We start from the raw sequence: 27833 nt of genomic DNA, 5'->3' as shown, positions 1-27833 counted from the left end.
AGAAGATCTGGGGCCCTCACAGCTTCTGAGCAGCTTCCCTCCACTTCAAGCTTCACGAGCTTCTGTCCTCTGGCTCCTCCCTCTGCAGGACATGCAGGTGACAGGCGTTGAGGATGACAGCCGCGCCCTGAACATCACCATCCACAAACCTGCCTCCAGCCCCCACTCCAAGCCCTTCCCCATCCTCCAGGCCACCTTCATCTTCTCGGACCATATCCGCTGCATCATCGCCAAGCAGCGCCTTGCCAAAGGCCGCATCCAGGCCAGGCGCATGAAGATGCAGAGAATAGCTGGTGAGTGGGGCCCCACCAAGGGCCAGGGGTACCTGGGCCAGCACCGTGGCCCTCATGCTGGCCTTGAGCAACCCCGGGGCTAGTTTGGAAGAGAGGAAGGGTGACTCTTGGGAGCTCGTTGAGCCTGAGTGAAGGGAGAGCCCACTCCGAATTGCCACATCTTAGGTGTGTGGTTTCTAGAGGGTCTTGAGGGCCTGCCCCACCAGGCTGTGAAAAGGCAGGTAGTGAGTGGGCTTTGGGCTGGGACTCAGCATTCGTCGTCCTTCACCCCAGAGGCCCCGCCTGTTCGTCCAGAGTGGACAGAAGAGGAAATGGAGGCTCAGCAAGTTGTCCAAAACCCCACAGGCAGCACACTGGCAGTACTGCGCCCTCCAACTCCTCGCCCCTTCCTGCTCTCCCTTTCCAGCGCTCCTTGGCAAGGGTGATGGGCTCGCGGGCACACGTTCCTTAGGGTCGTGGCAAGTTTGTTGAGGAGTCGGGAAGGTCTAAGCTGTCTGAACAGGAAGGCCACCAAATCAAGACACCTGTAGCCTCGATGGTCATAAACAGATTCTCTCAAGACGCCCAGTGTCTTTCAGCTCAGGCGCTGATGCGAGGACGCCCTGCCCACTGTGCGCCAGGAGATGCCTTAAATAAGCCAGAGGGCGGAGTTGCTGGGTGGGTTGATCTGGGCAGCCCTGCGGGATCCATGGAGCAATCGGCAGGAAGCGCAGAGTGGCTTAGCTCGCTTGGGCCTTTTTGTCATAAGATATATTTCCAGAAAGTGATTTCCTTCTTTCTTCTAATTCTTTTTTTTTTTAATGTAAAGCAATTTTTCACTCTGGCATGAAGGCTAAATATTTCATTTGAAAATTAAGAATTAGGCTATAAAGCGCCTGTTAGAACTAACACCTGGGGTATTTCTTAAATTGATTTTTCCTGGTTTTGGAAAGGAGGCTACCAACGTGGCAGATTACCACATGCGTCAGTGCACACGTGTCAGTACACACAGGCGTCAGTACACACATGCATACTCAGAGGTATTCCCTGGTGCACACATACTCCTCGTGCACAAATGTGTGTGTGTGTGTGTGTGTGTGTGTGTCGTGCCTAGGAGTCCCAGTGGCATGTTGGGTAAACATTGAATGGCCAACTAGGTTTTTGCTTCAAACTCACCAGCCACTCTGTGGACTGCCTTGTTCCATAAGGGTTTGCAGCCTCAGAAATCCTACATAGAACAGCCATGAGTCGGAATCAACTCGGTGGCAATGGGTTCTGTGTATGCGTGTGTGGAACATATAAACGTGTGTATATATATATGTGTATATGTGCATGTGGATATATGTATTTATGTAAACGAATGAACAAACGTTCGGGGCAGAATTGACCCATTTCCCTTGGAGGCTGAAATGGCACAGAAGCTAAGCATTGGCAAGGGCGGCTTATGTGTGCCAGTGGAGACTGCGGTGGGGATGAGCCCAGCGTCCGTTTCATCCGTCCAGCTCCTAAATCCAGCTGTGCTGCGTCTGAGGCAGTACCCCTGTCTCATGCTGGCCTCCCCAGCCCGAGGCTGCCTGCGTGGCACCTCCCAAGTGCCCCGCATGGCTGGGGTGCAGCCCCTCTGGCTACCACCGCCCTGCACGGAGCCTTCAGTGCTGAACATGAACCACGGTGTTGTTTGAACATAGCCCTCCTGGACCTCCCAATCCAGCCGGCCACCGAAGTGCTGGGGTTCGGACTCAGCTCCACGGCGCCCGCTCAGCACCTGCCTTTCCGCTTCTATGATCAGTGTCGCCGCGGCAGCAGCGACCCCACAGTGCAGCGCTCCGTGTTCGCATCGGTGGACAAGGTGCCAGGTAAGCCGCCCCTACCCTGCGCCGCAGCCCCCTGCTTCTCAGAACAGAGCCCCACAGAGTGTCCAGCAAGCTGCACCCCGGAAAGAATGTTGGCTCTGTGCTTGGTCTTGGCCGGCTCTGGTTTGGTTTTCCAGGGATGAGTTGGATATGTGGAAGAATTTCTCAGAATTAAAACTAAGAAGTTCCTTGGAAATTTCTTGGAAATGCTTCAGTGATTAGTGAGGCAGTTGTGGGAGAGTAATTTCCTTTTCTTGGTGAGATGACTGGAGAGATAGCGTGCAGTAGCTCTTGCAAACTCCTAAGAAGCGAGACTTCGGAGGAAGCATGCTGCCCTGGGCAGCTCCCCCTTATCCCATCAGGGGCCCCTCTTCCCCTTTCACCGAAGTCATCTCTAGCCCCTCTTCCCCTTCCCACAAAAGATAAACACTAGTCGGAAGTTGGAGGTCAGCTTGACAGAACAGAAGCAACCACTTCTCCCACAAAGGGGGAGGCTCCCACCCCTGAGAACCTTCCTTCGAATTCTAAAACCTCAGACAGCCGGTCAGCACCCGCCCCTTACCCCACGCTCAGGGTTCCAGCCTAAAACTACTAGTAAGAACAGAACGCAGCCCAAAGAATCGGCCCTCCCCTGGGCTCCGTGTTTCCCCATCCCACTCCTGAAGCTCTCTACATGGGATCCGTGCGTGCCTGGGAACACACACATGCAGCTTGTAGCTGACGTCCGTTGATGGAGGTAAATGGAATAGACATTAAAGCAGCCCTTCCAGTCCGGCTGGTCCCTCGTCCACGGGAGGACACAGTCCTTCCTGATCAGCACGCCTGCGACACCTCGCAGAGCAGCAGCACCCGCATGCTGCTGGGGCCAGCGCCTGTGTCCTAAGCCCCTGGTGTACGGGCTTCTCAGAGGCTTCTGTGTCGTACCAGGTGGTCTGTAAGCCAGAAGTTCATAAAATCGGTTTAGTCATTGGTTTAAAATTGGTAAAATAAAAAAAAGTGTTTTAAAAGATATATAATCCTTAAAACCAACCAGGAGCTCGGTAACATGAAAAGTAAGCAGGCTCTCAGCTCCTTCTGGAAATATGTGTGGATACCTGCCTTCTCTCTGCCTTGGCTCCTCTGGTTGCGCTGGTGGATTACGGCCACTCACATGAGGCCCCTGCCCTGCCTTCCTTTCACCTCATGATCAGCTACGTGAGGTCAGCATCCCATCAACTGCTCAGCCCATTAGCCACTGTAACAATAGGCAGGGAACTCTCTTAGGACCACTTGCTCTGGGTGGGTGTGTGACAGTGGCTGTGGGGTCCATGCCCAGCAGTGGACCTACCAGGCCAGCGGGGACATGCCTTTTCATTTTCATTTTCTGCCCACCTGCTTCCTAGAACAAAACTCCCAGGTGCTCCTACTGCCCTCCTGAGACCACCCTGGCCTTGGAGCCTTGGACATGGTTGGCGCGCGCCCTGGTTCCGGCAGTGACAGAACAGCTCTGTCAGCCCTCGGGCTGGGGTAGCTTTGTTAAACACCCGGCTCCCAGGAGGCTCACGGGAGCTCTGGCTGGCCCGTGGGGCTCCTCTCCTTGACTGCACAAGAGCGGTCTGGTCTGATTTCCACGCCCAGCCTTTTCGGAACGAGGAAACATCCAGTGTCATCATGGTTCCATTTGCGGAATGCTTTCCCTTGACTTCTCCGCACTGGGCCTCGCAGCTGAGGTGTCCATGGCAGGGGTGTGGCCCGGGCTCAAGGCTTGTGGAGCGGTGCTGCTGTTGGGATGGGGGAGTCACAGGCAGGGCTGGGGGGTGGCTGTACCACTCAGGACAGCGTCTCCTCGACCTTCTCAGGGCCTGAGGATGGGAACGGCAGCACTCATGGGACCCCAGCGTGCCTCCTCTCTGCCCTGAGGCTGAGGAGGTGACCTCAAGAGCATGCCAAGATCAGGTGCTTCTGCATGGGTCAGAGTGGGGAGGGACCGCAGCTGGCCTCACCTGGCTCAGGGTCTGCTCCCAGGCCACTCGCTGTGCAAGCAAGCTTCCCCCTCATTTCCTCTCTGCCCCCCGCACTGGCCAGAGCGTACCGCCGCAGGATTCTCTGGCCTCGGTCAGGAGGAGGGATCTTCCTAGACCATAAATCAGACTGTGTCGTGCCCCTGCCCACAGGCCTCCAGTAGCTTCCCGCTGCATTGGGACAGAATCCAAATTTCTCGCCCTGACCACCAGGCGCCATGTGATGGGCCCCAACTGACTGCACCCCAGCTCCACCAGCCACCCCCGCCTCTCCCCGAGTCAGCACTTCTCAGACTCGCCTCGGGATCCCTGGACACAGTTCAGAGCGACCGAGGGCCCCACGGAAGTCTAGCTTAGATGGATTATGCTCAGGGGCATCTACTGCATCGGATGTTAAACCAGAGGACACGCATTGTGTCAGTACCACGGTGGTAGGAGAAGCCCCTCTGCTCCCGGACCACGTGCACCTTGATGTCTCTGCGCTCCTTTTGCACACCCTGCAGTGGTCGAAGACCAGCGGGTGGGCGCTGTGGCTCCGCGTGCAGTCAGGGGAGGCCCACACGGCTTGGGTCCCCATGGGTCACCACTACCCGCCGTCCCCACTCCTTCATGCCAGGACACTTTCTGCTAAGCAGTCCTCCCGAGTTCCGGGCATGGCTGCCTGGTAATAATTGCAGCCGCCGCCACCTCCATCACGTTAGCCCAGCTTTTCCACCCTCTGTGGTGCCTGCTCTGGCAGACGTGTGTGTGTGCCTGACTGTGAGCCTCACCTCCATGGGGACTAGCCGGGGCCCAGCACCGTGCCCGCCACCTTAGCAAACCTCTGGAACTGGAGAATGAGCCACCACATGGCTCCTGCCAACCCATGAACAGTGTCTCCCACTTGCTTCCCACTCCTCGTCTGGGCCCCTGGAGATGAGGAGGGAGGCCTCCCTGGACCTGGCATGTTGACGGGCCAGCAGCCCCCAGGGGCCTAGGTAGTATTTCCCTGCGGGGTTACTGTGGCAAAGTGAGCGAGGGGTGTGTCCGGGTGGCAGGCCCACTGGCAAGGGATAGGGGTTGGTGGCTCACAGATTACATTTGTCCCTGCCCCTTTCTCAAAAGGAACTGGATGCCCGGAGAACTGGCCCCTGAGGCCTGGCCCGGTTTGCTTCAGAGCTGCAGGGATACCCCTTCCTATCTTCTGGAAGGGCGGGCAGTGCCCCTGTCCCTTGCCGTGGGCCCACCGTGGCAGAACCCTGGCCCACCGTGGCAGTGTGGGACTCTGCTCTTTCTGGGCATAATTCTACAAGAGGAAAGTAGCTCTGGGCCCTGTGCCCGGTGGAGGGGGGGGCTGTGGGAGGAGTTTATTCTGTTAGGACAGGTCTTTGGAGTTTTATCTGTGGGCTTGGGGAGTTGTCACAGAACAGTCCAGCTCCCCTCTAGAAGCTGTAAACAAAGATTTCCCCCCAATAAAATGATTTAAAAAAAAGAAAATACACCTTTCATTTCCTTTGAGGAGACATTAAAGGAGAATATAAGTCAGGCCACTTTGGTGTAGACAGAAATCGCACATTCTCTGTATTGGCCAGTTTATTGGTGCCCTCCCCACTCTGGGCTCGCTTGGCTTGTGAGTGCGCCTGGCCAGGGAGGGAGGGGTCCGTGGTGAGCTAGGGGGCGATGGACAAGCGTGGTGGCAGGGTCTGGAATCTGGCTTGAGCTCTTGGTGGCTTTGACCCGCAGCTCTCACGTTTGTGGTTCCTGCCAGAGATTAGTTCCTTCCCCCTGATGCACAGTGGCAGCTAGTTTCCAGAACCTATACCAGGGAAATGTGGTGGTGTCCAGGCTAGCCCCTGAGGGCAATCTTTCCATAAACAATGAGTCAGCAGCACCCACCCCCACAAGGCCCTGCTCCCAGACTCTTATCCAAACAGAGGGCTCTGCCCAGAATGGGCTGCAGGTGTGAACAGGGCACCTGGACTGGTCACCACCCTTGCCCCCCTCACTAATAGGGTATTACTGAGGGGGACAAAAGAAAAGAAGCCACCCCTTCCCACCAGCCTGTCAGCTCTCTAGCCCTCATTAATGCCTTCTAGCACCTTCCAGGCACAAGCTCCTTGGCCTGGCTGTTCTCCCTAGTCCACACCAACCTCCTCTTCTTCCTGACTTTCCTTCAGATGTCATGTCGGCTCTCTGTTTCCCCACAAGGGCAGGACCCTCATTATCCACCACCTCACCCCACCCTACACCCCCACCCCTACCCCCGTAGCAGCCCTTCGCACATCTGAAATGCCTCCTTTACTGTTTGCTCCACTGTCCTCCAGAGCAGCAGGCTCTTAGAAGGGGGCACTTCTTTGCCTCGTCTTCAACAGCCTGGCACCGAGTCAGCAGGGGGCTGGGCGGTGGGCAGCTTGCTGGCCTCCTTCGTGCAGACTGACCGCCCCTTAGGTCAGGTCAAGGTGCTCCCACAGGTCCTGGGCCTGGGCAAGGGAGGCAGAGACCAACTCAGTTCCATCAGCGCTGAGCTCTTTTCCCAGCTCCAGGCCAGCATTTCTGTCCCCTGAGACCTGGGCGTGCTATTTTCTGCAGGTGTTATGTGTATCAAAGGCAAGCAAACTGGCTCTGTCAGTCCCCTGACCCAGAACACTGAGTAGTTCCGTGGAAAGGCAACGCGGTGTCAGCGCCAGCTCTGGACAGCTGAGTAACTGAGGAAAAATGTGAAGATTATACCATGATCTGAGCCAGCCGAGCTGACTGACCACCTCCACCGATGCCCAAGACGGGCCCCAGGAAACAAATCAATGCCAGGTTCACAGACATGGGTTTTGACCGCTCAACCACCCTCTGGGGGGCAACGGGCGAGGAGGGATTGCAGTAGGTGCTACTGTCATCTCGTGAGGGTATTTCCCAGAAGCCACTTGGAAAGCCTGATATTTGACAACAGCCCCGACAGCCCTCTCCCCCTAGCTCCCTAGGACAAAACACAGCAAAACCCTCTGTAGTCACACAGGAAGTAGAGGTGTATGCAGGCCATGTTAGCCCCTTCCCACCTGAGCGCCCCAGCCAGAGACAGGACAGGATTTTGGTCCCATGGCCTAGTTGTTGTCCGAGCCAAATGTATTGAGCTATGGAGCTCTTTAGATGCACCCATCCACTGGGCTTCTCAACAGCCCTCAGAAGAGATTTTGCCATCTCCCTTTCTGCCTGGGAAGAAACAGGGTTGAGAGGAGTCAGCAGGTCCTGGGTCGCCTCAAGTCCCCAGTCAGGCTTGGGGTCCGCCCCTGAGCCTTCCACAGGCCTAGGCCAGGGCTTCCCAGGGCCCCCTGATGCCAGGCAAAGTTCCTCCAGAAAAGCCAGATTGTTTGTGGAAGTTCAGGTGACAGTCTGACTCTCAGACGTAGCTGCGCCCTCTGGACAACTCTGAAAGCTGGGGTCACTTGTCCTACTCCGCAGAGGACACTGGAGGGGCCGGCGAAGGGCTCAGACTCACAGGAGGGAAACTGAAGCCAGCATTCCCTCTTCCCACCTCTGAGTCCTGACAGCCCCACTGAGCTGCTTCACGTGACATCTCTCAGCCACCTGCCTTTGAGGGTCAGAGGTCAGCAAGATGGTTCCCAGCTCCCCTCTCAATGACCTAAGCCCCCTCCCCTCCCTGTTGCTCCCAAACAAGACTGGCCATGCAGGGCCATGGGTGTTCCAAGCTGTCAGGGACAACAGAACCAGAAATGAGGCATCAAGTCTGCCTGAGTCAAGCAGCAGGATGCAGACTCCTTTCAGAGCTGTTTGTCCACCAGAATGGAAGGAAAACCTGGAACAGCACTAAACTCGTCAAAAAGACCAGCCTGCTGCTCAGAGGAGACTGGCGGCGCCCTTGGACTCTGGCCTTCAGGGACGGAACAGAACTCTCTTCCGATGCTCAATTTGCAGCCGAACACTGGGAACACGGGCCTGTAAGCAGACATTAGGAAGGCACACACAATTTACAACAAAAAGGGTTTTTGTTTGTTTTTTAATTAAAAAAGCTCTCTGTCCAACAGATGAGTCTGGGGTCTTTGGCAGCTGTGTCCCATTCAGAAGTGGGCCCTGAGCTGAGCCCAGGGGCTGTCTTTTGGGGTTTCACAAGCAGCTGTGAGGAAAGTGAACCTCGTACACAATTCAGGGCGGTTCCATCCCTGGATCAAGGCCCAGGGGGTTTTCTCACTGGGAACATGCCTTGAAAAGATGTTTCCATGGTGACACAAGAGCACTCATCTAAGGAGTCATCTTCTGGCGAAATGTGGGCCGGGCCAGCCCCTGAGCCCGGGCGAGCTTCCCCGGAGGGGTCAGTGGCAGGGAAGAAAGAGGGTTCCAAAGAACTAAGAGTTACTTCACTTTTCAGAGCACGACCCTACTGAGTACTGAAGTGACCGCTGACCTCCAAGAGCACACACCTGGCCCTGCACTTGGCTATGAGAAGACACCAACACCAGGTTCAAGCCACCACTGGGCCTGGACAACTCCTTGGAAGGTTCTGGAGGCTGTGGAGCAGCCTCATGGGTGGCCCACAATGGAGAGGCTTGGAGAAGCAGCTCCTGCTGTATCTGCCTCCTGACTTCTTAGTGCAAGTCACACACATTTATCATAAAACTACTGGAAAGGATAGATAAGCACCCAGAGAGGCAGACTTCATTGCACCCCCGACACCCCGAGGTATTCGCGAAACGAAATCTTGCCCTAGGCTGCAATTGCTGCCCTCGTGTGGTATTTTTCTTGCCAGCCTGGAATCTGTCCAGATGCAGGTCAGCACATGGAATCTGAGTTCACTCCCTAGAGCCAGGCATCTGGGTCCAGGTCCTGGCCCCACCTTGTAGGGTAGGGCCTTATGCCAGTTACGTTGCCTCTCTGGGCTCAGTTCATTCTTCCGAAGAAACAGGGATGATGATGTCACCTGCCTTGTTGGGCTGCTATATTTGTTGTTACCTGTTGGGTCAGTGGTGCCATCTTCATGCTACTTGATGCGTCTGCATCCACTGTTGTGACTTCGGATCAATCTTGCTTATCCGGGGTTTCCCTCATTGTCTCTGATCCTCAACCAAATAGCTTGTCTTCCTAATGATTCGTCTCTCTGGTGACATGTGAAAACTGGACAGACCATCATCTTGCCCGCCTCAATTCTGAGGCACACCGATGCCACCTTCTTCGTCAGACAGTGCAGCCCCATGGCTTATTCGTTCAGCATGCAGATGGAATACGTACAGCCAAAGGCTACAACCCGGACACACACCGTTCCTGATTTTTAAACTAAACCGGATTCCCTCGTCCTGTTTGAATGACTGCAGGTTCCGAAGGATCACAGTTAAATGTTAACACTCCCACACTTCTTACCCTTATCCATTTGTGAGTATGACGTGAGTTCATTTATGTGGAATGCCAGCAGTGCCTAGAACATATAAAAATGCCGTGCAGGTTCACTTCTCTCAGTATTGTTTTTGTAACTTTGTAGGAGCGGACCCTTAAGACCTTAGAACAGTGGTTCTCAACCTTCCTAATGCCATAACCCTTTAATACAGTTCCTCATGCTGTGGTGACCCCAAACTATAACATTATTTTCGTTGCTACTTCATAACTAATTTTGCTACTGTGATGAATCAGGCGACCCCTGTGAAAGGGTCGTTCGACCCCTAAGGGGTTGAGAACCGCTGCCTTAGAACAATGGGTTGCCTTTCCATACATTAAACCCATTCACACCCAAAAAAGAAGAAGAAGAAGGATCCAACAGTCCTTCCCCTATAGATGCTCATGACAGATGCTGTTGTGTAGGCCAGCTTTTTACAGAAACGCTTTCATGAGGTGTTGAAATGTTCCTGGTGTGGTAGAGCAGGATTTACCCAAACTGTCCCCCTACCCCTGCCCTCGCCCCCCGCCCCCTTCAGTTCATAGAGTCACAGCCAGGGCCCGGGAAAAAATGAGATCTGTGTCCCATGGCCCCAGCCCAGCGCACATCCCTTGACTCATGATGGTGATTGCTGCCGCTGCCTGAGCCAGACCACTTCTGGGAAGCCTTAGGACAGCTCTAGCTGCGAGTGAGAAACTCCCTCTTTTCTCAGTTCACACGTCATTCCAAAGCACGAGCATCTTCGGCTAGGTTCTCTACTCAAGCATGTGTGTGTGCATCGACAGAGAGGTTTATATAACTCACACCGTTGTGGAGGTGGAAGAATTCCAAGTCTGTGCGTCAGATGTCAGGCTGGAGACTTCTCCTGATTCTCATCGCTCCAGGGGCTAACGAGCCCAAGATCAACTGGTCAGAGAGCAGGTTCTGGCTGCAGAAGTGAATGAATCCAACGTCCACAGATAAGAGGACAGGTTAGTGACAACTCCTAGGATCAGCTGGCAATATGGCGGTTTCCTGGCTCAAGTCTAAAGATCAGCCAGATGACGAGCCAGATGCAGGCTTCAAACCATGAGCAAGCTTTTCCATATTGGAAGCAGGTTACACCCTGAGAAGATCTCATCATTGTGATGCTTTAACTGCCAAACCACAGAGAGTCCTGCCAAGTGGACACAAAACCTTACCTGTCACAACCAGGAAGCCTGGGAAAACCTAAAACAACATGTGAGGGAGGATGCTGGGCCTCATACAGCAGGATAGATTGGCTGGAACCAGGAAAATCCAGCAGAGAAGAGACCCGAAGGCAAGGCAGATGGATTCACAGCTCCAACACAGACACATTGGTCTCTCATTACACCCTCACCCCCTGAGCACTAGGGCACTCAGTACCCATCCAGTAGATAAGGAGGGAAGGCTCTGTCTCCTTATGACTGACCACAGGACTGGGAGAGCAGTCGGGCCAAGATGCTGACCTAATGGGAGGCTTTCCGGGTGGACACACCACACCCTCCATAAAAGCCCTCTCTTTAGAGGTCACCCCTTCCTTGGCTTAATACATCTCCTGCTGTCCTTTTCCCGGGACACTTACATACTGTACCAAAGCCTCTGTCCCCTTGTTACCATTTTAACCTAACCGGTCGCTATGTTCACTCCACAATCAGTCTTGGTCATTTCTTCTCATGTGAGTTCATAAACGCGTCCTGATTGTCTTTGTCTGGGCAAACCTCTGTTGGCTTGGCTGTCTGCTGCTGACAGATGTTTAAGGTTTGGCCAATTTTCTTCAAGCACCAAACACCTTCAGCCCCCTTACACAAGGCTTACCGCAGGGCAAGGAACCATGCTGTGGGTTCCAAAAGGATTTGGTGGCCTGGGAAGTACATGGGAGGGGCCACTGGGCAGCCACGGGGTAAGGCAAGATGTCAAGGGACCTCAGTTTCCCTCTGTGGGTGTTCTCTGCATATAGCTACGCACGGCGTTCTGAGTATCCCAACTTCCAACTCAGCAAAGTCCTTGTAACTTTCTGCTAGAAAGTTACTAGAAAGATCTCCGGGAGCTGGTGGGGGCCCCGGGTACTGTCCACCTGAGACCTGACTCGTCACCCCAGCAATGACAGAGCCATCTCCAGCTTGCAACCAACTGCCCACGATCCCAGAACCACGACCCTTCTGCCATCGTTGTGCTATCCCACCCTACAGCACACGCCCAGTGTCAGTTTGGGTGACATTGCAAATCCCCAGCCCTGGAAGTTCGTGTTCTCTGAGTCTGAAGGGGACTAGCTGTTTTGCGGCTTGTTTCCCGCTTTAACGGAGCCCTGGTGGCACGGGGGGTGGGGTGGGTATAGATAACACCGCCATCTGCTTCCATGAAGAGTACAAGCTAGGGAAACCAATGGGGCAGTTCTGCTCACTCCTGTAGGGTTGCTGTAAATCAGAACCGACTTGATGGCAGTGGGTTTGGGTTGGGTTTTGGTGGGGTTTGGTTTTTTTTGTGTGGGGGGGTGTTGGTGGAGGATTAACATTTAAAAGGCCAATTTCCCCAGAGCCATCACAAAAACATGTTCTGGAGCACTCAACTGGAAGTGACCCTCCAAGGACTCGGCACAAGGCTCCAGAACCCCAGACTCAAACCTGTTACCCTCAGGTCAGTTCCAGCATACGGCGACCCCGCAGGGTGACATAGACTGGAGCTCCAAAGGGGTCCATGGCTGTCATGTTCACAAGGCAGATCACCGGGCCCTTCTTGCAGCATCACTGGTGGGTGTGAACCCCCAACCTTTTGGTTAGCAGTTGAGAGCAAACTCACACGCACACACCCATGGGGTCTCTGTAAGTCGTAATCAAGTCCATGGCAGGGGTTTTGGTTTTTATGTCTCTAGTCCTGTGTATTGACGGGTAACTCCATGCCAGAGCTAGTTCATGGTTCTGTGTAAGATAAGGAGATAAATTCAGGGAAGCGGTGGTGATTCAGATTCCATTACTGCAGCACAGCCCCTCGCTCCAGGTCACCCAGCTGGCGACCAGGTGCAACAGGCCTGGCTTCCTCACGGGCCTGTGCCTGCTTCCTACACACAGGGTTGCCTCCTGCCCCATCCTCCCCTCTCCTGCACGCTCCATGGAACTTTGGGTGCAAGGGCGAGGGGGCACCCTTTGTTGTGGTTTCCCAAGCCCTGCTGTCTTAGCGGGCCAACTGCTGGCCTTCAGAAGTCTCACCTTCTGTGGGGGGAGAGAGTGGGCATTAGAAAGTCTAGAGCAGCGTGGAAAGGTGTATCTTGCCACAGGGCAATGTCTGCCTGTTCGGAGCAGAGACCTGACCTCTTCACTCTAGCCCCCAGCCCACCCTAGAGCACCTCCCCTCCTCCCTGAGGCCACGGCGGGCCACTCGTGCACCCCAACATAAGACACCCACAGGCAGCTGAGAGACTGCCACAGCTTCAAAGCTCCTGTCACTTGAGCAGGGGCACACCATGGTGCTCTCTGCCTGCCTGTGCTTCCAGTCGACAGTTGACCACTGAGCTGGGTGATGGCGAGTTCTTCTTCCAAGCCCTGAGTCTCTATTTCCTCTTCTCTAACGGGCTACGCTGGGGCCAGCCGGCCTCATTGGGTGAGGACAGTGGCCTGGGCCGGCACTGTGGGGATCAGCGTCCTGGTGCTGGAGCAGCTGCCCTCGGTCTCGCCCAGGGGTGCAGCTCGCCCCGCTCCTCTCAGTTCTTCCAGTCGGTGCTCTGGACTCTGCCACCTGTCCTGTTGGCCATCCACAGATGGCACCTGCTCACACCCCGCTTGTATGTGTCTCCATGCCCTCTGCTCAGTAGTGGCCCTGGGCCGCCCTCCCAGGTGTCAGCACATGCCTGTGGCTGGGCTGATGGCCAGATCCAACAAGGCCTGCGGGACCTGCCCCTGAGGCAGCAGGCTTCAGTTCATCCAGGGGCACCTGCTTCAGGGGGCCAGGGGAGGCTGACAGGAGGAGGAGGTGACGCAATGTTCCAGGCAGGGAACAGCAGGTGCAGCAGTCCCGTGTCAGGAGTCAGGGCGAGGTGAGGTGGACTTTCAGCTCCCATCTGTAGGACTCCTCGGTGCTTCCAGCCCCATCGAGGTATACACAGGATTCATTGTCTCCTCTACAGAGTCCAGGGTGGGGGAGATGTGGCAGATGTTCAGTTGGGGCTCAGGTACTGAGGGAGCCCCAGGAAGGCTCAGCTGGGCAGCTGCACAATCCCCCAGGCCATGCCTCCACTGGGCTGTTTTCCCTGGACCTCCAGCTCTCTCCAATGGCTGTGCCTGTCAGAGGGCCGTGGGCTATCAGAGAGTAGGTGGCACTGGGAAGCCTCCATGCTTTTGGCCTTGGCCCAAAGAATGAACTCAGTCTGAGGCTGCTGTCGAGAGTACATGCTTGAAGCCACCTACTCTTTCCAACTAAGAGACGGTCCCTCAAGTGCACACTCTGCCCAGCCTGCGGCCCGGGCCAAGGTGTCTCTGCCCGCCTGTTCCGAGGACTGCAAGGCCAGGTCAGACTGTGACCCATAGCCCCCCCCAACTTGAAGTCCCTCCGCCTCCACTACCTTACACCCTTGGTTCTCCGGTGCTGTTCGTGCAGAATTGTCCCAGGAGGCAGCACTAACGAAACACGTCTGCTCTCACAGCGTTGTTACTTGTTAAGTGCTGTTGGGTCGGTTCTGACTCACGGCAACCTGTGGACAACAGATCAGCACTCGGCCCAGCCCTGCACCGTCCTCCCCGCTGCTGCTTGAGCCCACTGTTACAGCCAGAGTGCCAGTCCACCTCTCTAAAGGTCTTCCTCTGTTTCACTGTCCTTCTACTTTACCGAGCATGCACGATGTCCTTCTCCTGGGACTGGTCTCTCCTGGCAGCATGGCCCAAGTACGCTCAGGGGACTGGAAGTCCCAGCTTAAAGCCCCGGCTCCAAGGCACGCTTCCTCCCGCTGTCAGCGCTGGAGAAAGGTCCTTGTCTCTTCCTCCTGCTCCTGGGTGGTTACTCGGTCCCCATCTGGGCACTGCTGGTTCCTTTCTCTTCTGTCTCCGACCAAACTGACTCAAGATACACCCTCCCGTACTCCTGCCTCATTCCCTTTATGGGCAACCCGGCCCAGATCGGGTCCCAAGCCTGGGCATAGAGGCCAGGACTTACAACACAGATTGGAGGGAGGTGGATAATTCAAATTATAACAACCAGGGTATAAGCTCAGTTGACACATCAAACTCAAAATTCACTGCTATCCAGTCAGTTCCGACTCAGAGCAGCCCTATAGGGCAGAATAGAGCTGCCTCTGCGTTTCTGAGCCTGTAAACCTTGATGGAAGTAGAAGCCTCGTCTTTCTCCTGCGGTGCAGCTGGTGGTTTTGAACCACTGACTTTTCGGTTAGCAGCCCACTGTACCACCAGGGCCCCGTTGAATGGACATAGCTATGGGTAAATAGGTTTGCAAGTCCTTTATGTGTGTTGTAATCATAACCAGTTGCAAGAGAGTGTCTTGAAACTCATTGCCATGGGTGCACACCCTGACTGTGCTGCAGACCCAGGACTTGTCACACCCTGAGTGGAGGCCACAGGGGTGACTCGTGGTGGTTCGGTGCCCTGTGTGGTTCCAGCTCCCAGCCAGTGAGCCCATGCACAGCAGAATGAAACACTGCCCCGTCCCCCTCCATCCTCACAGTTGTCAGTTTGAGCCCACTGTTGCGCCCCTGTGTCCATCCATTGAAGGTCTTCCTCTGTTTCACTGACCCTCCACCAAGCATGGGTCCTTCTCTAGGTGTGCTTCCCCCATAACATAAAGCAGGTGTGCGCTTTGGGGTTTTTTTAAAAAATTATTTTATTGGGGGCTCATCCGACTCATCACAATCTATATTTACATACATTGTGTCAAGCACATCTGTACATTTGTTGCCATCATCATTTTCAAAACATTTTTTTCTACTTAAGCCCTTGGTATCAGCTCCTCCTTTTCCCCCCTCCATCCCCCACCCTCCCGCACAACCCTTTGATAATTTATGAATCATTATTTTTTCATGTCTTATACTGACCAGTGTTTCCCTTCACCCAATTTTCTGTTTTCCCTCCCCCAGGGAGGGGGTTATATGTAGATCATTGTGGTTGGTTCCCATATCGCTACTCTCCTTATTGGTCCTGAGGGGTTTATCTGTCCTCAATTCGCTGTGTTTCAGCTTTCTTTTGTTTTTAATCATTTTATTGGGGACTCGTATACATCAGTTGTATAAAGCACATTTGTACATTCATTACCCTCATCATTCTCAAAACATTTGTTCTCCACATAAGTCCCTGGCATCAACCCCTCATTTTCCCCTTCCCTCCGCACTCCCCCCTCCCTCATGAACCCTTGATAATTTATAAATTATTGTGTTGTCATATCTTACACTGTCCAATGTCTCCCTTCACCCATTTTTCTGTTGTCTGTCCTCCAGGGAGGAGGTTATATATAGATCCTTGTAATTGATTCCCTCTCTATCCCACCCTTCCCCAATCCTCCCAGTATTGCCACCCTCACCACTGGTCCTGAAGGGATCATCCATCCTGGATTCCCTGTATTTCCAGTTCCTGTCTGTACCAGTGTACATCCTCTGGTCTAGCCAGATTTGTAAGGTAGAATTGGGATTATGTTAGTGGGTGGGAAGGAAGCATTTAAGAACTAGAGGAAAGTTGTATGTTTCATCGTTGTTATACTGCACCCTGACTGGCTCGTCACCTCCCCATGACCCTTCTGTAAGGGGGTGTCCAGTTGCCTACAGATGGGCTTTGGGTCCCCACTCATAACTCTCCCTCATTCACAATGATATGATTTTTTGTTCTTTGATGCCTGATACCTGATCGCTTTGATACCTCGTGATCACACAGGCTGGTGTACTTCTTCCATGTGGGCTTTGTTGCTTCCGAGCTAGATGGCCACTTGTTTACCTTCAAGCTTCTAAGACACCAGATGCTAGATCTTTTGATAGCCAGGCACCATCAGCTTTCTTCAGCACATTTGCTTATGTACCCATTTGTCTTCAGTGATCGTATCAGGGAGGTGAGCATCATGGAATGCCAGTTTAATGGAACCAAAGTATCCTTGCATTGAGGGAGTACTTGAGTGGAGGCCCAATTTCCTTCTGCTACCTTAATACTAAACCTATAAATATATGCATATGATCTATTTCCCCATCCTCATATATAAACATATTTACATGTGTACATGCTTTTATTTAGACCTCTACAAATGCCCTTTACCTCCTAGTTCTTTCCTCTATTTCTTTTGACTTTCCTCTTGTCCCACCATCATGCTCAGCCTTCATTTGGGTTTCAGTCATTCCTCTTGGTTACATTACTCTTGGTCACGCCCTACCAGGCCTCCTACACCCTCCTCACCACCGATTTGGATCACTTGTTTTTCCCTTGTCCCTGGGTTTGTTAACACCACTTCCTTTCCCCTAATCTCACCCTCTCCCATGTCCCCCCAGAAGTGTCAGTTCTGTGTTTTCTCCTCCAGATTGTTCATCCAGCCTATCTTATTTAGACAGACCTGCAGAGATAATAACATGCGCAAAAACAAGACGGAGCAAAACCAAGCAACAAAAGAAAACAGAACAACAACAATAACAAAAAGCCAATGACAAAACAAACAACACAACAACAAAAGAGCAAAGCTTGTAGTGAGTTCAGGAACTGTTTGTTGGCCTTTAGGAGTGTTTTCTGGTTGAGTCTGATGGGGCGCCAACCTCTGGCACCAAAGTGTATTTCTGGTATTCCCTGGGGACTTGGTTGCTCTGTTCCCCTTGCTGTTCTGTTGCATGCCCTTAGTGTTTTGCCTCGGTGTGGTGGGATCAGACCAGGCGCAATTCCCACACTGTGTCTCTAGTGTTGTCCCCTGTAGGGCTATGGATCAGTGAGGGATGCTGTGTCTCATTCTCTGAGTGGGAATGTCGTCATCAAGGATTGGTGGGCCAGCATGTGCTCCACTCTCTCTTCCTCCCCCTTCATTTGCTACCGTGTGCTCTGATGAGACATGTCCCTCTCCTTGAGCTTGAGCTTCAGTGCCGTCCTCTGAAATAACTTTTTCTGTGGAGAGGGTGTGTTTCTATCTCTTATCTGTACCCATGAACATGCTCTGGTCTAGCCGGATTTGCAAGATAGAATTGGGGCCATGATAGTCAAGGGGAGGAAGCATCAAATAACTAGAGGAAAATTGTATGTTTCATCGGTGCTATACTGCACCCTGACTGGCTCATCTCTTCCTGTGACCCTTCTGTAAGGGGATGTCCAACTGTCTACAGATGGGCTTTGGGTCTCCACTCTGCACTCTCCCTCATTCACATTGATAAGATTTTTTGTCTGTGTCTTGGATGCCTGATATCTGGTCTCATCGACACCTCAAGATTACACAGGCTGGTGTGCTTCTTCCATGTGAACTTTGTTGCTTCTCAGCTAGATGGCTGCTTGTTTATCTTCAAGCCTTTAAGACCCTAGATGCTATATCTTTTGATAGCCAGGCACCATCAGCCTTCTTCACCACATTTGTTATGTACCCATTTTGTCTTCAGAGATCTCATCTGGGAGGTGACCATCACGGAATGCCAGGCTATAGAACAAAGTGTTCTTGCGTGGAGGGAGTACTTGAGTGGAGGCCCAGTGTCCATCTGCTACCTTGATACTTAACATATAAATATAGAGAGAGATCTATTTCCCTATCATTATGTAAAAATATATTTACATGCCTGTATTTAGACCTCTATGAATGCCTTTGCCTCCTAGTTCTTTCCTCTAGTTCCAAGTAATTCCTCTTGGTTATGTTGCCCTTGACCAAACCCTACCAGGCATCCTACACCCTCCTCCCCATCGATTTTAGATCACTTGTTGTTCCGGGTTGTTGTTTTTTTTAAACGCATGTTGAACCAATCTTCTTATCACAAAGCTGCCATCTCTGTGTGAAGACCAGCCTGTTGGATTTGTGTCCGCCTTGAGTTCTGAAGCAGCCAGACTGAAGCAACAGTTTCCTCATGTGAGCAGGGCGGTGGGCCATCTGGAAACCCTGGTGCAGTCCAGACTCACCTGGCAATCCTCCTCTGCACCAAACTTGCCATTTTTAATCTCTTTTTGACTTTGAAGCGGGGTAGGGATTATCCTCCTGCTGGTAAAATCGCCTCCTGATCCCTTTCCTGTAAACTGTGAGATAAGTTTGCATTTTGTACCTTTCCAGACATCTCTGTTGCTTGTGGTCTGGCCTCAGAAGCGAGACTGCTGGGAAGGAGGGAAGGCATTAGCATCGCTGCTCGGAGTGCCTGCTGCAGCTCTGGGCTACACATGCGCGATCTGACCCAGGTCGGCTGCACCTGCTTGTCGCTCTGGGACTCACTGCCTTGTTCTGGGATGTGAAGCCCCAGTGGCTTAGTCTGGCTCCCTCCTGTGACTTTGAAAAAAATACAGTCCCCCTGTGCCCCATGGTACTCCTGGGAGAGAATTAGGGGCTAGTCTGCTCGGCTTTTCATCAGGCAGGAGCTAGTCATGTTTTGGGGGTCCACGCACCACCCAGGGACCCTTGGAACTGAGCAGCCACCTCTCATTTAGCAGTTAGCACATACCAGCACAGTGGTTATGTGTTAGACTGTTAACCACAAGGCCAGCAGTTCAAAACCATCAGCTGCTCTTCTGCTTTCTATTCCCGTAAGGAGTTGCAGTCTCAGAAACCCACAGGGGCAGTTCTATCCTGCCCTATAGGGTCACTATGAGTTGGTATTGACACAGTGGCAGTGATTTTTAGATTTAAGCAACTAGGCAAAGCAGTTTTGAGTATTCTTCACAACAACAAATGACGTGTCTGTCGTCCCTGGAATTATCAGTGCAAATTCCCAGTGAGCCAGTGCTGACCCCACAGGACACACCAGAACTCAAAACTCACTGCCATGCAGTCATTTCCGACTCGCAGTGACCCTGTCGGGCAGAGCTGAACTGCCCCTGCATTCCTGAGACCGTGACTCTCTGGGGAGTAGAAAACCTGCCAGGCAGGGCAGACTAGGCCGATGCTCCACGTGGCTGGGTTTGGGGCAGCCAGTCATCAGGCTTTCCTTCCCAGCTTCCTCTGGGTGGATTCCAACCTCCAGCCAATGTGTGCACTCTGCGCGTCACCGGGGATGCTTCTCCCGTCTTAAGTCCTGGGATGCCAAAGCTCAGAGCTTCTGTATCCCCGTCATACAGCCAGTGTGTAACACAGCCCTGCCGGCTGTGATCCAGACACGCGCCCACTTGCCTCCATTCGCTCTCCTTTTTTAAACATTCTCTTGAATTGTTTTCTTGGTTTCTTCCATCCCTGGGCACTGAGGTTGGCTCTTACAGAAAACGGATGAGCATGGGTGTGCTCCCAGCTGTTCAGGTCTCTCTTCCGATGTACCTAGGATATGCACCCAGGAATGGGATCGCTGGGCCCCCAAGGACTCCAACTTTCAATGTTGGAAAGAGGCGCCTCGTCACCTGCCATGGTCGGTGGTGGTGAGATTTCACAGCCGCCCCGCAGTGAGCGAGGGGTCTAGCCTTCCCACACGCCCCCCAGCATCTGTTGCTTTCTGGCGGTGTCTTTTACCTTTGCTAGCAACGCTGGAGTGAGGTGATAGCTCCCTGTCGTGCTGATTTGCATCTCGATGGCTAACAGCCTTGTCTTCTTCAGTCACCCAGATGTCTTCTTAGGTGAAATGTCTGTGGTGGATGTCCTCTGCCCGTCTTGCAGATCGAGTTGCTTGTATTTCTGTTGCTAGCCCTGAAGTTGCCTGTAAGTTTTAGAGACTCGTCCCTGGTCCAGTAATGTTGTTGCCCAACAATTCCCCCAAACTGTGGGTCTCCTTTTTTGTGTGTGGATTTTTGGGTGCGGCCTTGATGCGCATACACATGCCCTTGATAGGCGGTCCCAGGGATCGAGACTGCCTTCTGCCGTGTGTGGTTTTCAGTTCTGTTTTCAGTGTCCGAGGGAGCCTCATAAGGTGCATGGCAAAATTCTTTTATCTTTTCATCCACATTCCCACAAACTTTCTGAAGCCTCCTCCTATTGGTGCCAGATGATAGCACCCTGAAGTCCCCCCTCTTTTCTCTTTGATGATCTTGATAGTTTAGGTTTACATTCAGGTCTTTGGTCCCTCTGAGCTTGTTGTTTGGATCTAGTGAGAGCTATAGGTCCTGTTTGATTTCCCAGCAGTTGGTGATGCAGTTTTGCCAGCACTGTGTGTTCAAGAAGGTTTCATCCCACTGAATGAGTTTGGGCCCTTTGTCAAAGATCAGCTGTCCATAGGCAGATGGACTTAATTCTGGGGTTTATTGTGTTCAAGGTGAGACTGACACTGCACATTAGGTTTCCATGTGACCATTTCTATGAGCCCTGGTGCCGTAGGTTACTCCTGAAGGTGCTAACCACAAGGTCAGCAGTTCAAACTCACCAGCCACTCCCAGGGGGAAAGATGAAGCTAAAGAGTTAAAATCTCAGAAACCCAAAAGGGCAGCTTCCCTCGGTGCTGGAGGGTCACCAGGAGTCGGACCCAACTGGAAGGCAGGAGTGGCTTTCACACACACTGCTCGGGGAGACTGGTTCCATCTTTCACAGGCGCTCTGTCTTTTCATCCATTCCCTCCTGGCTGCTTCATTTCCAGAACTCTAGTCCCCCTCCCCTTACCGCCTCCTCTTACTTTAGAGGAAGTTTTGACCTTTCGGTTTCCCGTGTGCATTTCTTTTTCCTTTCCTTCTTTTAAAGAAGTTCATTACTCACGGTGATGTTCTTGGTGACCCAGTCTGGCTTTTCGCTAAGAGATCAAAGGATCATTTCAGCGTAAAGCCTGACGGGTATCTGAGGGCAGTGGCCTCGGGGAGTCCTCTTGCCTCAGCCGGTGGTGAATCTGGGCTTGAAGGGAGGTTGAGTGCTGTCCCACGCTGCCTCTCCTTGCAGCAGGGTCCGTGTGGCTCTGCTCCAGTCAGACTCGTATACTGTCCCTCTGCTACCTCGCCCACTGCTGGGACTCCCTGACCAGAGCTCAGCCCCCCCACCCGCCCCCGTGCCGGAGGCACGTGAAAGTGTGCCAGAATGTTCTCCTTGTGTGGTGGGCTGGCTCCTCACTGCAGGCCCCGCGGGACCCAGAGGAAGCCAATGAACCTCTGTCCAAAGACGTACTCTCCTGATTATTTATTCATTGAAAGGGAAGGGGGAAGAATAAGGTTTCCTGGAAAGGGATAAAAGTTCAATATGATAAACTCTCCCAAAGCAATCGCAGGCCAGCGAGGGCAGAGAAATAGCGACGCATGAGAGTCAGGGAGATGGCGAGTCAGAGCGGCGGCGAGTGTGCTGGCGGGGACACAGGGTCATCTGCGAGGCCCCAGCCCTGGGGAAGAGCTGGCGGTGACAGGAAGGGGCTGCTTGGCTGCTACTGCAAACCCATTGTGTGACTCGCGAGTGCTTTGATAGGTGGGGGTGAAAGAGCTGCAGGAAGGGGCGCAGCCCCACCCAGAGACAGCTCCGGGAGTCTTGTCTCCCTTCTTTAAGCCTCTCTCTCTGTGCCTCCTTGTGAGTGACCTCAGAAATGCGTGCGCTTGCTTTTCCTTTTTGTTCTGGGACAAATGACAGTAAAGACCCTCTGACCACTGCTCCAGCCCCTCCCCTGGACAGCACTGCCGTTGGCGGGGGCTTGTCACCTGCCAGACCCACTCTGTTCATCTGCTTTCCACGGGGACCTGGCACGGGACCCCCCACCCCCTTGCTTCAGTTCTGATTGACCACATATCCCTGGAAGCCACAAGCTCTCTTCCAAATGCACTTGGCAACCAAACCCGCCCTGAACTGTTTGTGGGTGAGGCAGTTAGTTGGGAGGGATGGCGGGGCACCTCTTTAAGTGCCCCCCACACACATGCTGTTCCCTGAACACGTCATGTGTGTGGCTGTAGCTGCCCAAGTCCCTGGGTGGCTGTAACAGAATAGAGATGTCCCTCGGCCTTGTTAATGCCAGGAGAGTCGGAGTCCCCGGGGCCGCTGGCCATGAGGGCTCGGGATCAGGAAGCCAGTGCTTTCTCGCTTTGCTGCCTTTTTCCTTTGTAACTGGCGTTCCCCGTCCCCAAGGTGCCGCCCGTGTCCGCCCTGCAGGTTTCTCATGTTCCTTTGGAGGCCTGCGTTGTGTCCCCCTGTGTGGCCATCTTGGTGGTCATGGGCGTCCTTAGTGTGTCCCTGTGCCCCTCCCAGAGTGGTGGGGTCAGGGGGCTTGTGCCACGCTGTGCTGCCGCGAGCCTACCCAGAAACGCCCTTGCTAGATCCCTGGGATCCAGTGTCTGGAGCAGCCCCGGAGACTTAGCCTGCCTCTCACCTTGGGGACATTGTGGGAGCCTCTGGCAAAAAGTCGTTGTCCGTGTTTCCAGGTATTCCTTTACAGCGAGTTCCCCTAGGAACGCCCTCCTCCAGAAAGCAGAGAGGGATGCCCCCTGAACACACCTGCTGCAGGGCAGTGCTGCCCACCAGCACAGCTCTCTGCCAGCCCCATTGCTGCTTTTATGGGGTGGTCTGCCAGAGAACGAGAGTGCACCCAGGCTTGCTGCCCAAGAGAACGGTTGCTCACAGTGTCTGTGAGGGCACGTCATACATAAAAATGGTCAGTGGCATGTCACCCCAGGGCAGCTAGCCAAGGGGGGATGTGGGGAGCAAGTTCTCTGCCCCAGGCGAGTGGGAAAGCAGGAGGCAGCCCTGCCGCCACCAGCCCTGGCTGCCTGAGGAGATCAAAGAACTGGCACAGAGCCACTGCGGGGGGTTTCGAGGGCCCCCACCTATAACCTGTGGGTGCTGGCGATGGACAAGGGCTGCGGGAAGAAGGACCTGAGAGACGTGGCAGCAGGACACTGAGAGTGGGAGGGGCCTGAGTGAACCCCCGCCAGAGACAGACGCCTAACTCAGCAAGCAGCAGGCCAGCTCCAGCAGAGAGCAGGATGCAGGGAAGGATAAATTTAGCGCCCACTGGAGGAGCACGCATCGATCTCAAATGCAGTGCTGTCTTTTAGAGGAAAGTGAACGCAGCAGGCTGGTCATTTGGGACGATTTCACTCGAACAGATAAAAGCCCAGGAAAAACGACCGCTGGTAACCAGCTCGGCCAGCTAGAAGTCCACGGAACCGGAATCCTTCCCCCACCTCCTTCCCCTCTCTAGGTTTGCTCCCAAGCAGAGGCTTGTTTCTGCAAAGATTGGAGCTCTGTTTCCGATCCCCAATGTTCAGCTCCACGGGAAATGAGACTCGGCCCAGGCTGATGTCTTTCATCTGTCCCAAGCAGAGGCACCAGCAGCCCCTCCGTCCCCCAACTGTCTAGCAGCTGATGGCTGTGGGTGTCCACCTGCCCCAGGCCAAGGGGACCACTGTCCCTTCCAATAGTCCCCCATCTTGTGGCACTGCCCTGCTCCTCGCCGGCCCATGACAACCGCAAGGGCTCCTTTGTTTGGGGGAGGAAGAGATCCGAGCCTGTCAATACTTGGGCCTTCATCACTGCACTGGGGTGGGGCACCAGAGGTCAGGGCAAGGCTGAGACACTTCCAGGAATTCATGTCCACAGCACAGGCTGACCGTAAAGAAATTCCAGGGAGGATGCAGAGAGTCAGCAGCCTAAATCTCAGCCCCACCTGCGGCGCTCGCCCCAGCCCTGTCCAGCACCGTGCCCTAGCTTCCTGGGAAGAAGCGAAGTGAACTTACACCGCTCTCTGGGCCCCAGTTAATAATAAATGTGGAGGAAGGAGAGAGGATGTTCAATATTTAAACATTTCAGAGCACTGCTTTAGTTCTGCCAGTTATTGCCCGAGGCCCGCTTCCTGGACAGGCTGCAAACCCTGTCTCCCTGACCCTGCCACAGCACTGATGTCAGTCGTCCCGACCGAGGGGAGCAGGGCCAGAGGTAGGCAGAGCTGCCGTGGCTAGAGGGCAGAGGAGCAATCCGTGGGAGCTCAGAGCCTGGGCACCTGGCAGGACGTTCCAAGTTGTAGGGTCGTGGCCGGGGTGGTCGGCACTTCCCATCTCTGCTATTTTCCGTCCTGTCTGACCTGCCAGGGAGGCGCCCTGGGCACGGTTAGGAGTCATCTCTCCATGCCGGCCTCCAAGTTGCCCGCCAGGCAGCGCTCTGGGAATCACTTACTGACAGGCTTATATCAAAGGGAAAGCATTCCTGTCGGGGAAGGCAAAAAAAAAAAAATACATTTGGCCCCAAGACATAATAAAATCATGCATAAGGATGCAGCAAACTTTAAGTCTCTGAGTTAAAGGAAATCAATACTTTCATGATGAAATATTAATAATACTTTTTTAATCAAAATGAGTGCGGTAGCCAGGGTGGTTGTGATGTTGCGGGCGCTCACTTTGGCCTTTGCAGGAAAGCAGGTGAGGCAGAAGCCCTTTGAGAAGCCCCGAAGGCTGCAAAGCGCCCCCTCCGTTCCAGGAGGTTCCCATCAAGACATGGACCTCACCCCCGATGTCCAGATCCGTTCCCAAGCATTCTGTTGAAGAGGCTGATGGTGGGACAAGAAACATTGACTCCCGGCTGCCGGAAATAACACGGGTGCGCACCCACATGACAGCAGGAGTCTTGCTCCTGGTGAAAGGGGAACTGGGAAAGGCGCTCATATGACCACCCAGCTGGCTGCTGCCCTCTCTGCCCGCAGAGCCCCAGCAGATGGCCCTCGTCAGAAGTCAGCTTTTTCACACCGTTCAGCCTCACACGTTCAACTCTGGCAAAGAAATACCCTGGACCCACCAGACCGCAGTTCTGCCTGTGAAGAGCAGGTGTATGCGGCCCCCCAAAGAGTGGTCTCCGCGCAGGTGCACGTATGAGCCTCCCATCTCAACCCGAAGCTGGGAGCCCTGGCAGGAAGGGGGCGAAGAGGCCTTGTGTGGTTCTGAACCCACACATCAGCTCTGGAACTATCAGAAGGCTCCAGGCGCCCCTCAGACGTGGACAGCCCACTCCTGGAAGGTCTGCTGAATCCCGTGGGGGGCCTGCTGGCCTTTGAAATGCCAAGGGTCACAGTGAGAGGCCAGCCCCACAGTGTGGCAGGCTGCCAGTCAGTCTGCCCATGAAACCTGGGCCGAGGACCGGAGATGAGTGGGCACATCTGAATTCTGGTGTTGGCACGGAATGTTGAAAGTACCAGAACAAGCCAAGCTGACTTAGAAGAAGGACAACCATAAAGCTCCTCAGAAGGGAGGGATGGCCAGACGTCATCTCACAGACCTTAAAGAGCGTCACGTTTGGTAAAGTGGAGGGTCAGTGAAAGAAAGACAGACCCTCAATGAACCGGACTGGCGCCGTGGCTGCCGCAGTGGCGGGCTTCGCAGTTGTGAGGAGGGCCATGGCTGGGCCGCCTTGGGTGCTCTGTGCACAGGGTCGGGACCCTCTGGAAGGCACTTAACAGCAACGGCGGAGAATCTAAGAACCCGCATTCTTCTCAGCTGATTTCACTGAACATGCTTTGGAAAAGCTGGCTCATACCATGAACACCGGTGCCTTCTGCCGCCCCAGCTAGTGAGTAAGTCGAAGATGTTTCCATGTGCTCTTCTCTCGAAGCACTGTCGTTTTTCCAGCCACGTGCTGGTCTGTCCAAGGACACACAGCAACGAGAAGCCAGGTTCCAGACACGACAAATGCAGGTGAACTAGTCAAACCAGCAAGCGTATCGGAGCCCTGCCAGCACACCAACTCACTCAGTGAGCAAGTGGAATCCCACCATGTGACCAGCATGAGGCTCCCACAGCCTGCAGGGACAGTGCAGCGCCCGTCTCCCAGGCAGAGCTGGCGTCAGCCGCACACCGGGGCCTCTTCCCTGCAGGTCGGCAGCATTTCCCAAAGGCCTGGTCTCCCGGTTCCGTTAGGACCCTTTCTGCTGAATGACCTCAGTGCAGGGCTGTTGAAAGCCTGTTGTGACCAATGGTGGGCTTTGTGTAGCTCTCACAGGCTCCCTGGTTCTCTCTAGCCCATGGGGCTCCAGAGCCTTCTGTGGCTGGGGTGTAAGAGCGTGCCATTGGCTGCCGGTCTGGCCCAGTCCCATTCGGTTAGGGTGTACATGTTACCCCACCCACCCACCCACCCTGCTCTGGGCAAGCAGGGGGAGGACCCAGCAGCAGCTCTTTGCTCCCGCAGCATCTTGGATCCCGTGGGCTACACAGAGCTCTTGCTGAGAATCCCTGTGAGCGGGGTCCCCAGACCCTTGATGTTTCCTGCTTGCCACCATGCGTACAAGGAGGCAGGGCAGGGCAGGTTTCCAGAGGGGAACACACTAGCCTGAGAGCAGAGAGCCGGCCCACAAGAGGCAGTGGCCATCCTGGGCCAGCCAGACCCTGTGGAGGTCGGCCTGAGTAGACATGGTTGTAGATGGCGCCCCAGCCAGCCCGGGCAGGAGTTCCAGCTCAGCTCCCATAGACCCATCATGAAGAAGTCGGGCTGTGACCACTGTCTAACGAACCCCCTCTTGCACTCTTCCAGCCCTGCTGTCAGCCTCGGTAGAGAGGCAGGGGAGGTGGAGGACTGCGGTGGGCCCTCTAGCCTCTTGGCTGAGAAGCTGTTGTGGAGCTCTTTTCTCTCTGTTGTTCAGACGGTAATGCCCCAGGAAGAGGGAAGGGGCTGGGTGAGGCAGGGAACCCAGTCCTTCAGAACCAAGCCCCCGGCCTCAGCTGTGTAGTCCATCCTCGGACACTTGCCCCCCAGAGGACAAGGGCAGCAGCACAGCACGTCAAGGTGCTGCCTGTGGTGGGGTTCCTGGGGGTCACATGGGCACATGGAGGCCTGTCTTCCTCGCCCCCAGGCATGCCTTCCCCCGAGAGCCAGGCACCTCTTAGGGCAGAGCTGGGAGAGCAAGCAGGCTACTGAACGCCAGTGTCTTCTTTTCTGCAGGTGTGCCAGTTTAGTGTGGATACAGCGCTCTAGGTTAAACGAGTCCACCAGCCCCAGCTGTTCTGTCTGTTGGACACATGATCCCTTTGGAAAGAACCAGAAATCAGAAATAAAAGTCTTTACACATTTGGAGGCGCAGCCGGTCAATGCTCTTGAGAGTCACCAGGGATCAGGCCCTTCCCCGAGGACTGACTAGCTAACCTGTCCCTGTCGTCCTGCAGGTGGGAATGCATACACCGGGAGCCAGGGCCTTGCTGGCTGTCCCTGCCCTCAGCACACCCCGTGCCCCCAGCTCTGTGTGCATATTCCCCACAGTCAGGTGGCCGTTCCTGGAACCTCAGAGCCCTTGCTGGGAGGGAGGGGTCCTGCTGGCCAGCAGGATGCCAGCTACCCCATAGGTATCCTACACAGGAGGGGGCCTGGAGGCCTGGCCTGGCCAGGCATGGGTACACCTGCCTTGGGTATGTTTGGCTTTCCG

The 27833-nt window shown here is 54.3% G+C and overlaps 1 protein-coding gene across 7 annotated transcripts in view; it reads left to right on the top strand.

Moving 5' to 3' along the window:
* CLEC16A (C-type lectin domain containing 16A) overlaps positions 1 to 27833 on the top strand; it is a 193634-nt gene that overhangs the window by 153232 nt on the left and 12569 nt on the right. For 6 of the 7 annotated variants that reach the window (XM_075564287.1, XM_075564290.1, XM_075564288.1 and 3 more), the window contains 2 exons: positions 89 to 293; positions 1961 to 2128. In XM_075564287.1, the coding sequence (XP_075420402.1) occupies positions 89 to 293; positions 1961 to 2128 (373 nt within the window). The remainder of the gene's footprint in view (positions 1 to 88; positions 294 to 1960; positions 2129 to 27833) is intronic. The other variant, XM_075564291.1, reaches the window with a different exon arrangement.

This window comes from Tenrec ecaudatus, chromosome 12 (genome assembly GCF_050624435.1).
Source record: "Tenrec ecaudatus isolate mTenEca1 chromosome 12, mTenEca1.hap1, whole genome shotgun sequence".
Lineage (NCBI taxonomy): Eukaryota > Metazoa > Chordata > Mammalia > Afrosoricida > Tenrecidae > Tenrec > Tenrec ecaudatus.
This window is presented reverse-complemented; position numbering and strand designations above follow the sequence as displayed.